General features: G+C 31.3%; 1 protein-coding gene across 4 annotated transcripts; it reads right to left on the bottom strand.

Moving 5' to 3' along the window:
* Window positions 1–4908: 4908 nt before the first annotated feature.
* Window positions 4909–13627, bottom strand: LOC106656586 (homeobox protein TGIF2LX-like). 4 transcript variants are annotated; one of them, XM_014377648.1, is made up of 5 exons: window positions 13560–13627; window positions 12842–13013; window positions 8971–9242; window positions 6764–6996; window positions 4909–5417 (listed from the first exon to the last, which is right to left on the bottom strand). In XM_014377648.1, exons 2-5 carry the CDS (start codon window positions 12966–12968, stop codon window positions 5213–5215), a joined length of 837 nt encoding a protein of 278 aa, XP_014233134.1. In that variant the 5' UTR covers window positions 12969–13013; window positions 13560–13627; the 3' UTR covers window positions 4909–5212. The 4 variants fall into 4 exon arrangements, with proteins under 4 accessions (XP_014233134.1, XP_014233131.1, XP_014233133.1 ...); XM_014377645.1 differs by having other exon boundaries at window positions 13372–13621; XM_014377647.1 differs by having other exon boundaries at window positions 13538–13620.
* Between the last annotated feature and the right edge of the window lie 1544 nt (window positions 13628–15171).

Raw genomic sequence — 15171 nt, 5'->3', positions numbered from 1 at the left:
GAAATAATTTATAAATGATGGTCTGAAAAGAAAATGAAAAAAAACTTACACTTATAAAATTTTAGAAAAAATTTTAACAAAAACGTCCCCAATAGTAAAACCTTCTCTACAAAATTTTGCGTATCTGCGCAGGAGACTTCGCGGAATGAAATTGCTCAAAAATTGAGATCAGAATCTTGCGGCATAGAATTTTGCAATCACAACTAATTTTACATTGTTTGTGGACTAATTAAAATAATTACTGGCCCTTTTCAGCATGTTTCATGCACCAAACATACTATCACTTACTCACGTTATCAGAAATTTAAGAACTGACGCCCTATGCATTGTCGCCATCTGCCTAAATCAAATTACTGATCACAGATCAAATGACTGATCACAGCGCTTTCATTTCGATGATTACGAACAGGCCATCACTTTTCTAAGATAGAAATGAGGACTGAACGATACCGCAGCGCCTCTATGCATTCAATGTTAATTTACATAAGAACTAGAGGAATAGCTAGCACATACGTATTATACAGGGTGTCCCAAAACTATGGAAACCTCTGAAAAGCGGCCAAAATAAGCGGGAAAAAAAATCGATAACCCTATATTCGACGTATTTTTTCACGGGAAATCTAATGGTGACCTCAGATTCAACCTTGAACATAACCTCAAGGCTGCAGCGACTCAAAAATCGATTTTTCAAATGTAACCCCCATTTTTTATTGCAGATTTGTGAAGAGCGGAAAATTTCACGTTAAAGTGTATGTTTTGTTTTTTTTTAAAGACCATTTTGAGGGTGATACAGGCTCAAATGAGACCCCAATTTAACCTAAAATTAAGCTCAGAAGAACTTCATTTTCTAACTGTAGCGCCCTTAAAAATGATATTGGAAAAAAAACATAAGGGGCTATTCAAACGTAAAATTTTTCGCTCTTTTCAATGGTGACCTTAAATTTGACCTAGAACATGACCTAAAAGCTGCAGCAACTCAAAGTCGAGTTTTTACACGGCAACCGCAATTTTTTATTTCAGATTTGAAAAGAGCAAAAAATTTTACGTTTGAATAGGCCTTTATGTTTTTTTTCCAATATAATTTTTGGGGGCGGTACAGTTAGAAAATGAAGTTCTTCTGAGCTTAATTTAAGGTTAAATCGGGGTTTCAATTGAGCCTGTAGCACCCTTAAAATGGTCTTAAAAAAAAAAACAAAACATACATTTCGACGTGAAATTTTCCGCTCTTTTCAAATCTGCAATAAAAAATGGAGGTTACATTTGAAAAATTGATTTTTGAGTCGCTGCAGCTTTGAGGTTATGTTCAAGGTCAAATCCAAGGTCACCATTGGATTCCCCGTAAAAAAATGCGTCGAATATAGGGTTATCCAAATTTTTTTCCCGCTTGTTTTGGCCACTTTTCAAAGGTTTCTATACTTTTGGGACACCCTGTATGTATTATCGATACGCATAAGCAAGAGAGAGAAAGACATCTCAATCCCGTGAGCTAAGCTGACTGCTGTTGCTTATGTTGTTACGTTGCCTCGTGCGTATACGTAAACACAGTCATATGCGCGTGCGAGAGCGAGAGAGAAAGAGATACGACCGCCGAGTTTCGACAGCGGCCAGCAGCAGAAAGCAGTTCTATGTAGTTGGCGCGGCAGCCAATCACAGCGCGTAACGCAAACCGACGCTATATAGGCAGTTATACTACCAAAGTTGCGCTCGCTCGCACGGACGGACGGACGGACGGACGGTCGGTTTTTACGGGTTTACCCTTGATACCAAACGCGAATATAGATGTTTCACATCAATAAAATATCTCTTAAGGGATTATAAATAGCAAAAGTATGAGCCTGCGACCATCTCTCACGAGTTTTGGTTGTTTACAAGATATTTTGTTTATCGTAGCCAGGAATTTCCCAATCTCGTTACCAAATATACATTTTCCGGAACACACATTTTTTCCCATCAGTAATTGTAGTAAATGTTTTCAGATGGTCCTTCAAGGTAAATTTTAAATTGCAGAATTAGTTTCAAGTTCAATAGCGCAGGTTGATTTCCTATGCAAATGGATCTCGATCCATTCCCAACTGCTTAAAGACATGAACGCTAAAGAATTGCTTCGCTTAGCTTGAATCACTTCTGATAAAGATGGTCCGGTAAAATATTTTGAGGTTGCCCCGTATCCCTGGATTGGCGTACTTGTTCTCTGTTCACCAGTAGGAGCTGTGAAATGCACTTGAGCAAACAAAGTTTCTCGCTAAACTTTCCACGGATCGACTGTGGATGGACAGTGCCGTCAATATTTCTCTCAAAGGTGCTAGTGCAGGATCTGGGGCGAGACAAGCTGTAGGGCCTTCGTAAAATTTTCCAAACGACGTGGGAGGCCAGCTCAAATTCGGGGTCACAATGCGTCAAATTTTCATTACGCAGTTCGACACGTCATTCAAATATTGAACTGTGACTGACGCGAAGCAGCAGCGTCGCGTCAAGAGTTGCAAAAACGGTGTATATGTGTACCTACGAGTGTGCGTGCGCCTTGGCTATTGAAGAAGCAGCCCTCTCCCCCACCTACGGTGACAAGAGCTCTATGCACTCTGAAGTGCGGCATTATCATGCGGTTTAGAATCTATCTAACCAAAGAGCATGTGCTCAATAGCAGCTCAGCATACTCATAATCAGTCTACTTCAACTGGAAACTTTACCAAATCTTAACAGCTCTAAATACACTAGAAGCTCGTTTCAGCAATACCGAGCTATTTTTTAAATAAGAGAGTTTTTAAACATGCTTCAAAAGAGGTGTTGAAAAATGCGTCAACAAAAGAATCTGAAGAGCCTCTAATCTGTGAATATAACTTGATCGCGATATCCAATTTCACTTTGATAATATCGAGCAGCTCCAACGAGTAGCTAACGTTTACCCCAGTCTATACCGGCGGATCGCTCGGACTGACCCAAGATACTAAATTTAAAACTGTCCGGGGCGTTTTCAAATGCCCAAACGTAAAGTTCGCGGCTTTTTTGTAACGGATTCTGCCCCCTCCCCATCTCTAATGCCACCAAGTATGCACAGACGGCAATCCCTGATGAAGGACCGGCTGTAACCATTTACTTTCTATAAGTGAGACTAGCAGAATGTTAATGAAATATAATTTTGAAGCTACAGCTGCATGCGAAGGTTGAAGCTTAGTGTGCTTTAAATAAGCAAAATATTTTCAAGTTTATCACTATCAGTCTAGTTGACATCATAAAATTTAAGCAAGTACAGTTCATGTTATCTCAGCGCGCACTTCGAATGCTTGATTGTTTGCACGTCTAAACTTTGAAGGCTGTAACTTGGCATCTGCTTGATCGATCACCTTTCAAAGTATCTTAAAATTTTTGTTTTTTGACGTACTTTTATTTGCACTAACAAGGAGACCTTCTCACCTTTGGGTCATGGATTTTTACTAAAATTTGTTTGGGGTCTCCAGGAACATAATAATAAAGCTCCCTATGCTTAGTGTTATTGATTTTAAAAGGGGTTTTCTATTTTATTTAAAAATCTTTGAGATTTTCTATATCAAGATAGGAGAGCTTGAACAAAAAAATTCACGGATCAAAAGTTTTGAAATTTTTTAAAGAAATCTGTCTGAATTTTTTCTGAATTTTTTGAATCGTCCATTACACTTCTTTAGAGGTTTCTGATTTTCGCAAGAAAAGCATCAAATTAGGGTCTCTGAAAAATGTTTCTAGTATTCTCGGGTTTCGACTTTTATTATTTATTTTTAAAGGATTAGAAAATATAGTCAGACTCGACACTAAGAGAAAAAAAAGTAAGTAATGTGCGTTACAAACATTTCCATCAAAGCGTCATAAATTGGATACTAGATTTACGAATATAATTATTCTATGATTCAGTGACAGCAACACTCAAATCCAACTTCAAAAATTACTCAATAATTCTGAATTTTTTTTTACATCGTCAATGGAACAAAAAAAATGTTTGAGGTAAGAAGAGTTTGAGAACATTATCAACACGTTGAATAAATCCAGTATCACAGAGTAACAATGTTATATCAGACAAAAAGTCTTTCATATGAAAATCAGAAATTTTATCATGAAATCCATTAATTCTTCGTACTTATGAGGAAATCAAGTAATCTATAATAAGTGACTATTAAAGCGAAATTTGGATTGGGCTTCAAGGCTACTAATTCGATTACTTCGGTATTTTCGCGGTATCCTTCGATTCTTCAAAAATACCTATGCAAGGAATTGCTCATTATCATGTAAAAATATTCATTCTCAAAAATTGCCATGGTAATACAGAAATAGAGGAAATCAAAAAAACCGTTGAAATAAGGCAGTCAAAATTATCGATGATGCATCACAGCTTACTGACAGTGAGTTACGACAGTAGCACCGAATTTCTCCACTATGAACGCACCAAGAAATATGAAACATAAAGATCGGACTTTTTTTTGAATCGCTTCGCGTAGTCGGCCATAACTTTTTTCCTTCGTGAATTTCGTTGTGAAATTTTAACAGAGCATTTTGAAGAATGAAGAATAAAATGTGCCCTTAAGGTAGCCACAGAGCCTTATAGAGAAATATTTAGTAGAAGTTTCAGAACACTTGTTTCCAATTTTGCGTTTTATTCTTGAGTACGGATCTTCTGAAAGAAATTTTTCCAACGTTTTTTTATAACTACTACAGGATTAGTCCTCATGAAAAATGATGTAAGATACAAGATGAAGTAGCAAAATTATTATAAGACTATTTAACAAACTAGTATGCAGATATACAATCAACTTCAGGCTTTTTCTTCCCCTATGTTCGATATTCTATTATTAAGCATATATTTAAAATAACAGTAAAAAAAACTGATTCTGTAAAAATGGGGCAGGTTATCAATAAGTTTAAAATTTATATAAGAAAAATGTCTTAATTTTTAATTTATAAATTTATTGCCATGACATTCCTTAATAATATTGCGCACATGTGTGTGTGTCTGATACAATGTTTTTAAATGGAATCACTTAAATTAAAAGCAATATGTTCAGAAAATTGTTCGGATTCGTGAGATTTTTTTCTTTTCGAATTCACATTTATAAAACAAGAATGTAAATTATAGTTTTTTGTCAGTAGAATCAAGTCATGGTAGTTGTTCACATACATAAAATAATTTATCAGTATTTTATTATATTGAATATAACAATGATTAGTTCTATATTAAACGAAACCGATATTAAAGTTTCAATGACATCTTATCAAATTTTTGTCGTTCTCGCTCTTCTTTTCTAACTGCTACTGCTGCTTCTACCAATATGTGTAAGTAATTAAAATTTTCAGAATCTTCTGCTACCATATTAGTATTAACATGACTAATGTATTCATTATGGTTATTTCTGTCCATATATGCAGCATTGACTGCATGATCAGATTGATTGCTCCTGAAAAAATTTGAATAAATTATTTTTAAAATTTTTCTTTTCATAAACGATCAGAACAATATTTACTATAAATCTTAAAAAGTAAATAATAATTTAATTTAATTTATCAACGTTCGAAATGGTCAAATTTTGACTCATTTTCCCATGTTTTGGGTCTTGAAAATATTTTACGACGTAAAACTTGATGCTCCTTTAAAATACAGGCTCTAATTTTAAATTTAATGAGTAGTAAAAAATATAGATTAAACAAATAGAATATAAAAATTTGTGTATCAAACTGACTTCGACAACTCATTTGGGTGTGATTAAACCACAGAATCTAATTTTGATCAAAGAATACAAGGGAGTAGAAATATCTTGGAAAATTTTGACGATAAATGGTATAAAATGCTTTTTAAAATCCTAATCAATTTTTTATATAATAATTATTACATTTAGAGAGAAAATTTATAAGACAGAACAGTCTGTCAGAAAAAACATGAAATCGCATTTTTCTAATTCGATATAATTAACACTTAGATATTTAAATTTAAATTTATCCCTTAACCTTAATAGTTTTTTGGAAAAAATGTTGTAGCAGAGTCACAATAATTGATATTTTTTTTTGGTAATATCTGTTTTATAAGAATGCGCTACTAAAAAGTTTTGACTCATTAAATTGTGCTTTTACCATGATATTTAAAATTATCAAGTTTTTTGAAATATTTCGCAACACTTCAAGTTTGCAAGCATCGTTAATCGTGAATAAAGCTTTTATGAGTAACTGGCTAATTACGTATGATTCAACAAAAAGTAATAAATCGTCATGAATTATTTTAAAATCGGTTGTTTAGAAATTATAATTATAAATATTAAGGTAACGCTGCAGATCTATTATACTCGTTCAAGTTGCGCAAATTGTTTTTCCCGACTCGAACCTAAAATATTACATTTTAAGCTTTCGTGAAAAAAATTACTATCAACTGCTGCAGATATATGGTTTTTTTCACCGAAACTCGATACAGCATTCGCCTTAGGCTCGGGCTATAATATCTTTTTTTTCAGTAAAACTGCACGCATTGAATAATATACGATTTTCTTATACTTTATATCTATATTGTTATTAAATAAATCTCTTTTTTCCTTATTTATCTTTATAACATTATTTTTTGAATTTATTAGTTCGGATTTCCACCTCTTTTATTTTGCGTTTTCCTAGAAAACAATTCTGAAAATTTCAATCATGTCAATTAGTATTAGAATTGAAATATTCAAATCGGTTTTCCTGGAGAACTGCTCAATTAAGTGAGGTTATATAAATAAATAACCTAATAATGCATTATAATGAAAAATAATTTCATACTCACACTAAGTTTGAGCTCGTAGGAGTAACAAGAACACTTTCATTAAAAGTAGGAGCATTATTGATATCAAGTTTCACAGGCTGATCATACTGAAGATTATTTTGCGCTGGTTTCTTTACATCCTCACAAATTTTTTTATTTCTTCTGGATAAAGTGTATTTGTGAGGGTCGTCACCTTCTTTTCTTATCATTTCAGGTAAAATTCGTCTTCTAGCATTAATGAACCAATTGCACACCTAGAAAAAACATTTAATTATAGAAGCTGATTGAAATAATACTAGTTCATTTAAGAATTTAAACGTACATATTTATAATGTTTTTAATCACGACTTTTTTATAGTTACTGTAATATTATTAAAAAAATGGTAAAGAATTGTTTTCACAACTTATAATTGCAAATAACCAAAGATATACTCTTTTCTGTTGTTACCATACATTTTTAAGAGTAATATTTAAAGAAATCAATTCAACTGTGACTGTTCAGTTACAACTATAGGTTTTTAAAAACAATTTTTCGTTACATTTACGTGTATTTTAAAAATTGTAGGGCATTTATGATCAATATCACAAAATATTCGAATATGCATTGATTAAACAAATAATAATAAAATACAGCTACTATAAGTTATCATATTTTTCTATCGATTTGCAAAATGCCAAGGCACTATGGAATTTTCACTTTCAAAAAAGCTAACTTTTTAAAGGATTAATAAAAAAGTGGGCACAATTTCAAAAGGATCTTATACTTTTTGAGAAGTCTATGTTAAAAGACAAACAATTTTCATTTTCCGAAATGGCATGATTAAAATCGGTGAGAAACGTAACTCAAAAAGTAAACGATCCTTTTCAAAAGTTTGCAAAATTCTTTATTCGCCCTTTAGTCTTGACCCCAGGGGCATCCTCGTAGGAAAAATTACTCCAATGGAATATTTTCGTTGATTTTGTGAAAAATGGTCGTCTGAATCCGAATTTGCATGTTGTCAGACCGGAAAATGATCAGAAAATTTTTTAAACAATTTTCTTTAAACAAATGCACAAATTTGATATTTTCCACCCAAAACTAATTTTACAGGTTTTTGGGGACATTTTTAAAAACAAAAGTACTCTTGTGTTTTTTCTCTAAAATCGATATTTTTCAAGATATTTAACATTTCGAAATTTCGAAAAAACGCGAAAATGGCTGTTTTCAACCCTCTGTAAAAGGGTTAAGAATTATGAATTTCGATGTTGGCAATAGCCCTAGATTATCTTTATAGCTTCATTAATGAAATAAAGAAACGAAAAATTTTCAAAACTTAATTATTAAGCTACGGTTTTCAGACTCAAACAATAGGCGCTCACACAGCGTATGGCCGTTGTATATAGACGTATACACGTATACGCGCGCCTATTGTTCAAGTCTAAAAACTATAGCTTAACAATTAAATTTTTCTTTATTTCATTAATGAAGCTATAATAGCTTTTTTTCGAAATTTCAATGTTAAATACCTTGAAAAATATCAAATTTAGATAAAAAACACAAGAGTACTTTTGTTTTTAGAAATGGCCCCAAAAACCTAAAAAAATTAGTTTTGGGTGGGAATTTTCAAATTTGTGCAATTTGTTTAAAGAAAATTGTTTAAAAAATATTCCGACCATTTTCCGGTCTGGCAACATGCAGATTCGGATTCAAATAACGATTTTCCACAAGAAACAACAAAAATATTCCATTGGAATAGTTTTTCCTACGGGGCGCCCCTGGGGTCTGGACTACTTTGAGCAGGTACTGACGGCGAGGTATTTCAATTTATCAAAAATTTTGTTGTTTATAACAAATTTTCGGAGAATAAGGGATAAAGGTAGATATTGAAATTTAAGGTACAACATTTTCGTCAATTTAGCTCTGATTAGACTATTATTCTGACAGGATACTCTTGAAAGTATATACAATAAAATAAAATAGAGTAAAAAATCCAAATTTTTAAATCCAGGACCGTACACCCCTTCCCTTAATAAAATATCTTCAGTACATTTAACAGGTGTTATATTTTACATCTCACAACGAAGAAGGACAAATCTGAAAATCGCGAAAATATACCAAGTATTCAAGTGGAATTCCCAACATTTGAAGAGTGCGGAGGCTATGTATACATACAAACATTGTTTTCTACTACTTTTACATTAAATATGATGAAATAAAAGGAAGAGTTTTCAAACTATCGCAACCTTACCTGTAAAATGGTGAGATTGGCTTGCTGACTTAATGTCATTTTTTCAGCATCACTTGGATAGGCATTGTATCTATGATCAAAAAGCCATCTTTTCAATATTTTTACGGAGTGCTTGGGTAAATTTCCTCTGCGTTTTCGAGAAGATTTAACGTTGTTGATACTTGAATTAAACTGTGATTCTTTAGTAGAAGTAGTCGACGAACTATTGTCTAGATCAGAACTGCTGTTTTCATCATCTGTACTTGACGATGATAATCGCTGTCGATCTGGAACTAAATATTACAATATTATCAACAATTTAAAATATTTTTGATGCAATTTAGTTTCAAGATTCATTTAAATGAAACTTTTTTGACACAAGTACCGTATGCCAACTTATAGAGAAGATAAGAATGAGCAGTCAAGGCCCAAATTTACACAATTCTTATTGCAAATCTTTTTCCCTTTTTTAGTGGTTTTAATAAAAATTCAAGAAGATTCAATGTATATTTTTTGGGACATCAAATTTCGGATATATATGGGTTACCCCACATTTTTATCCAACCTGTCCGGTTCGAATCAGGCTCGGGTGAGGTCAGATTGGCGGATATTTTTTTCGAGCTTACCCCTACTTTTAGATCTTTCCCAAGTTTTGAAGTCAACTAAATTATTTTTTATGAGCCCAAATTCTTCAAATACTATTACACGATAGTTTGCTTAAAATTTGAGCTAAAATTTGAGCTCAGTAGCTTTAATAGATTATCTAAAATGCAATAAAGACAGAGGAAAATGTTTTCTTAAGAACTCGAGCTAAGCAGACTTATTGATTGTACACTCAAAACCCAAACAAATACACCTGTATCTCGGCTAGGTTAAAGAATTTTTTCGAATCTGACAACAGCTTTGGGACAAAACCTTAATAAATAGTACATTGAAATTTTTCCATAGGTGTTAGTACTAAGCTTTTCCTATGAAGAAAAAAAAATGCACTTCTCTCGAATTATGCAAAAACCACGTTTTTTGGCACTCAATTGCTTGTAAACTAATATCACCTTTTTTTATGTCCTCACTTATCTTGCTCCCCACATTTACTCTACACACCAACAAGTTTCTGTAATCTGTATTCTGTATTCTGTAGACCCTTTGTATTCGCGGAAAATACGTTCTGTAAAAGTCCGCGAATCAAAATCACTTACATATGTCAAGAGGTTTTCATTTTCTTTTTTTGATGAGTTCGATTAGAACCCAAAAACCGCGAATAGAGAAGGGGGTTTGTATAGGGAACCACAAAAAAGCGAATTCCGCGAATACAGGAATCGCAAATACAGAGGGTCTACTGTATAGTGATAATACATCCGAGTGGCTCAAAGATGAAGGCATCAATCGTATCTCGATCACTTCTTCAAGTGTCGGTGTCAGGGTTCAGTAATTTTCCTTTTATAATACAATTTTTTTGAGATGATACCAATCTGTATTTCCATTGGTTTTCGTACATTTTAAGTCTATATTACCTAATTATTTAAAAAATAACGGTGAATAGTTTCAAGTGCGACTTTTACAGGATTTATTTGTACTTAATTTCATTTTATAACTTCAATTATTATTAAAATCAAATCAAATCTAAGAGTTTAACTTGTATTGTAAATTGACTTTTGATAACACATAATTTGAAAAATAATTTTTGGCCATAGATATTGATACTATTTTAATATGTCTTATCATAATCACTAAATTAACTTTAACTAATACTTTCAATTATAAGCTAAGCTGTTCACACATAATATTTTGTTTATTATAATGTCATAGTCCAAATTGAAATACGCTATTTCCTCACAATATTTAACTACTTTGGTCGTAAATTCAGAATTTATGTCATAAAAACTTTGGTGATCAGTAACAAAGTCCAAGTAAAATTTGTAAAATAAGAAAGCATTTTGTATGAATTTTTCTAATAAAATTATCTAAATCAGACTCAGTTAAGTTATTGCAGCACATTGATTTTCTATAAAAGAACATTCTTAAATTTTGAGAGTTTTGTTTTTTAAAATATGGACAATGACTAGAAAAAAAAACAAAAATAAAATAGCAAACGTTAACTTGGGTAAATAGTCTAAATATCAAAGACGTAAGGATGTCTACTATGATGGTTTATAACAGTTGATTCATTTCACTTATGCATATTTTTCATTGATACCATTGTATAGCATATTATTCCATCTTTTTTATCATCTAAACTTACAACTTTGCACACCTATACAGACACTGTTGTTGTTTGTTTACACTTAGTGTACAGGCATGTAGATTTCTGAGATGTACAGTTTGAATGGTGCCTTTCTCAAGCATATATTTACAATACCAAATTTTAATTACAAATCAATCAAATAGAAATGTCTGAAAGTGGAATAAACGAACACTAATGGTTTTTATGTTATTATAACATAATATCCACTGCTTCTTGAATAATTTTTTATTCCTCAAGTTCAAAAAAATGATAATGGCAAAACCAACCCAAAAATCAAAATTTCAATCCCACTTTCTGGAAGTTGTTGTAGAGCTTAATAGAGAAATATTTAGTAGAAGTTTGAGGAGACAGGATTGAAATTTTTTAATTTTGGGTTGGTTTGCTATTGTCTTGAAAGGCTAAGTTTAATTATATCCGAAAACTTGCTTATTTATGCTGTTATCATTTTTTATCAAGCGCATCGATCAGAAGGAATAATGTTAAATGACTTTTGCAAATTTAAAATTTTTTAAGAATGGCTACATGTAGACTTTTTGAAAAGGGTACTAAAATGATTCAAGAATTTTAATAAAATTTCAAAGAACATTAGATCCCATACATTTTTTAAAAAGTTAGATGCATGATTATTGCTCAATTTCTTTCACAAAAAAATTGAAAAAATTGAATGTTTATTGTGCACCAAAATTTTCTTCGTATTATTTAACAGAATATGTTCTCTATAAATTTTTTAAGTCTGTTTTGAGTACGCAAGGCTATACCCAGTCATGATATACTTGATCATTAGTTTTAATGGTGACCCTTCATGAATTGCATACCTCTTTTTAAAACTGATTCTTCAAATTTATTAATAACTTAACAAAATCTGAAAAGTAAGAAATTGCTAATACCTTTAAATAAGCAATTTTTTTAGAGAATTGTAAAATTAGTTATAAATGTATAAAACCTATCTGTCGCTATGATTGCTATTATTGGAACAATAATGTTTCATCAAAACGAATATATTGTTTTTTTTTTCGTATTATTCAGATTAAATTATGAAATTTAGTATTGAACTTTTTGTTAACATTCAGAAATTGAAAGATGTTTACATACTAACTCACTATTTAAAAATGCATGCATAACACTCCTAATGGCTTTAATTTAATAATTTTTTTATAAAAGAATCAGTAAAATTTACTTTTTAAGCTAATTTGATCAACGAAATATAATTTTATCATAGTTATCTAACGATATAGACATATGATTAATAATGAAGCAATATTCATTATATTATAAGTTTTAATTTAATTATTTAAAAAAAAATCTAGAGTTGAAAAGGCAAACCAAGTTAATTTAGTATTATTAGAATATTTTGATTACGTTCAAAAATTGCTTATAAAGATCGAGATCAACCTGACGAACGGGGATACCAACGGTAACATAAAGGTTTACCCTCGTGTACGTAAATACAATCATCTCTGTAAATTTGTTGGAAAATGTTCATAAAGAAATACAAATTCATTGTCATCACTTCGTACTTCTATCGTAATATTTTTTTCTTAATTTGTCAAATTAAAATTGTTTATAATCTAATTGAAAGTTAAATAAGAAAGAAAAAACTACAAATCTTATAATTTAGAGGTTATATGCAGTCCTTACGAGTCTACTTACTTTTTTCGTAATCATCCTCTTTTTTTATAAGCTCCGATTGTTCCAAGGGATGAAAAAAATTATTTGTTTTAATGGCACAACACTGATCACTTTTCTCATCACCTTCACTTTCATCCATCAAATGCATTTTAGCCAGAGAGTAATGAGAAGATTATCAACTGTAAATTTGAACCTGTATCCAATCAAATATCGAATATATTAATATGTGTATACATTTATTTAATTCTAAGTTCTAATTTTTTCAATTAAATAAGTGTTTAAATTAGTCGAAATTTCATAAAAACCTTGTTATATATGTAATTTATAAGTAAAAAGTGTGCGTTTTTATATCAATGACACGGAGCGAATGTAAATGATTAAGCATGCATGCTGCGGTCTGACTGATCCGGCATGTCATAAGCGTGCACGTGCGTGTATGTGTTGGTATACTTATATCGGAAAATATGTTTATAAAAATTCCAAAACTTGATAAAATTAGTAGAAAAAAATTCTACATTAATTCTTAATAAAAACTTCTTCTGTATTATTACCTTAATAACAAGAATTGATTACCGGTATTTCGTGAACAAGGAGGGATAACTTTTGCTTAAAATTATTAAGATAAAAAAACACGCAATACGAATTTTATAACAATTTTATCAACTAATAACATTCTCTGTTAAGATAAAAGTATTTTAAATTTCCCGATATTATTACCAATAATTTTATAAGAACAAACAATTTTAAATTGAATCTCCAGGGCACGATAAGTCGAGAACTTCTGACAGTAAAATGACGGCATTACAATGCGAATCAATTAAAAGAATACACGATTTAAAATTTTTTACGATTCCGCTACAGTTCCTGTTCCTTAATTGCTTAAGGTCAGTATTATATTTGTAGCCACTAAGGAGCAGTTTGATATTGTGGAGTGTGGACTAGACGATATCGCAGCGCCACCATAAACATACAATTGTACGATGTCATTCGGTTTACAATATAGGATCATAATTAGCAATGCTTATTTAGACATGTAACTCATAACAAGCTATATCAATAATTTTTTTAACTATGTCTGTATGTATCAAGAATATCGTTAGAAAGGTGATAATTTTTAAAATATTCTCCTTCATTATAGCAAATGAATTTCCGAAAAAATTCACAAATTTTTGACATTCATTCTGTGACACTTGTGTTTTGAAAAATTGTCGAAAATAACACGAAACATTAGATTGAATGAGCGAATGCAAGTTGAAAAAATACTTACAAATTGCTTAATTTAAAAATATCTCGAAGTTTAACTTCAATCTGCTGTTCAAAAATGATTTTGGATGTACATTCCCGACATCCCAAACAATGTGTTCATCATATTGGACTAGGAAAAAATATTTTGACCGGCTGAGTTGACAGAAAATCGGCCATATATTATATAATAATAAACATAAAACATATCGTGTTTTTTTCATTTTAGGGGGGGGGTACCTAATTGAACAATGATGTCATTCTTAGGGGGGGNTTCTTAGGGGGGGGGAGATTTTTAATTATGACACCCTATGACAAGAGGGGGATGGGGGTCTAAAAACCGCTTTTTTGCATGATGTCATTTATGGATGTCCCCTCCGGTAAGGCATTCTAATTCGTTTTTCTCGAAGGTCAGATCACTTTTCAATATGATCTGAACCCTTATAAAAATTTCCTATAGGATCTCGCGAAATTCCTACAGGAGTCCTATAGGATTCCAATAGGAATTTCGCGGGATCCTATTGGAAATTTTTATAAGGGAATTGTTAAAATCATATAAAGGTATGAATTTTCGATTAAAAGTTCTAAACATACCAAACTGGTTGTTAATAATATTTATTTTTTATACCCTTATAAAAATATCCTCTACGATCCCGCAAAATTCCTACAGGAATCTATATATTCCTGTAGGAATTTCGCGAGATCCTATAGGAAATTTTTATAAGAGTATTTACATGAAATTCTTTCTTTCCTCTAGTACCTAAATTGACCAGCAAAGGACGTGACGATAATCGTTTAATCGTGAATTATATAATGCGAGTAATGCGATCTCCCAACTATATGCGATGTATATAATACACATGGTGCATATTATATTCAAATCAGCACTAAAATTTTTTAAACAAATTATTTGAAATTTATTATTATTGATTTTGCTTTCTTAACATGATTTCTTATAAAAATCATGAACTTCTGAGTTTATAAGTACGTAAAGGAAATTTAATAACAATTATTTGACCACAAAAAATCTTATGGATCATTTATGATTATCGAGAAATCAATTGTTATGTGTAAAATTTCGAGGAATCATTAGTGCGTATTCTTGAACC

Source organism: Trichogramma pretiosum, unplaced genomic scaffold (genome assembly GCF_000599845.2).
Source record: "Trichogramma pretiosum strain Unisexual culture from Peru unplaced genomic scaffold, Tpre_2.0 scaffold108, whole genome shotgun sequence".
NCBI lineage: Eukaryota > Metazoa > Arthropoda > Insecta > Hymenoptera > Trichogrammatidae > Trichogramma > Trichogramma pretiosum.
The sequence above is the reverse complement of the archived record's forward strand: the minus strand, read 5'-3'. Positions and strand labels throughout refer to the sequence as shown.

Bases quoted from the DNA above. Each gene is read 5' to 3' on its own strand.
- LOC106656586 (XM_014377648.1), bottom strand. From the start codon at position 12,968: ATGCATTTGATGGATGAAAGTGAAGGTGATGAGAAAAGTGATCAGTGT. The intron at 6,997-8,970 runs GTAAGGTTGCGA...TGTTTTTTCTAG, and splicing joins CCAATCTCACCATTTTACAG to GTGTGCAATTGGTTCATTAA. The intron at 5,418-6,763 runs GTGAGTATGAAA...AAATTTTTTCAG, and splicing joins CCTACGAGCTCAAACTTAGT to GAGCAATCAATCTGATCATG.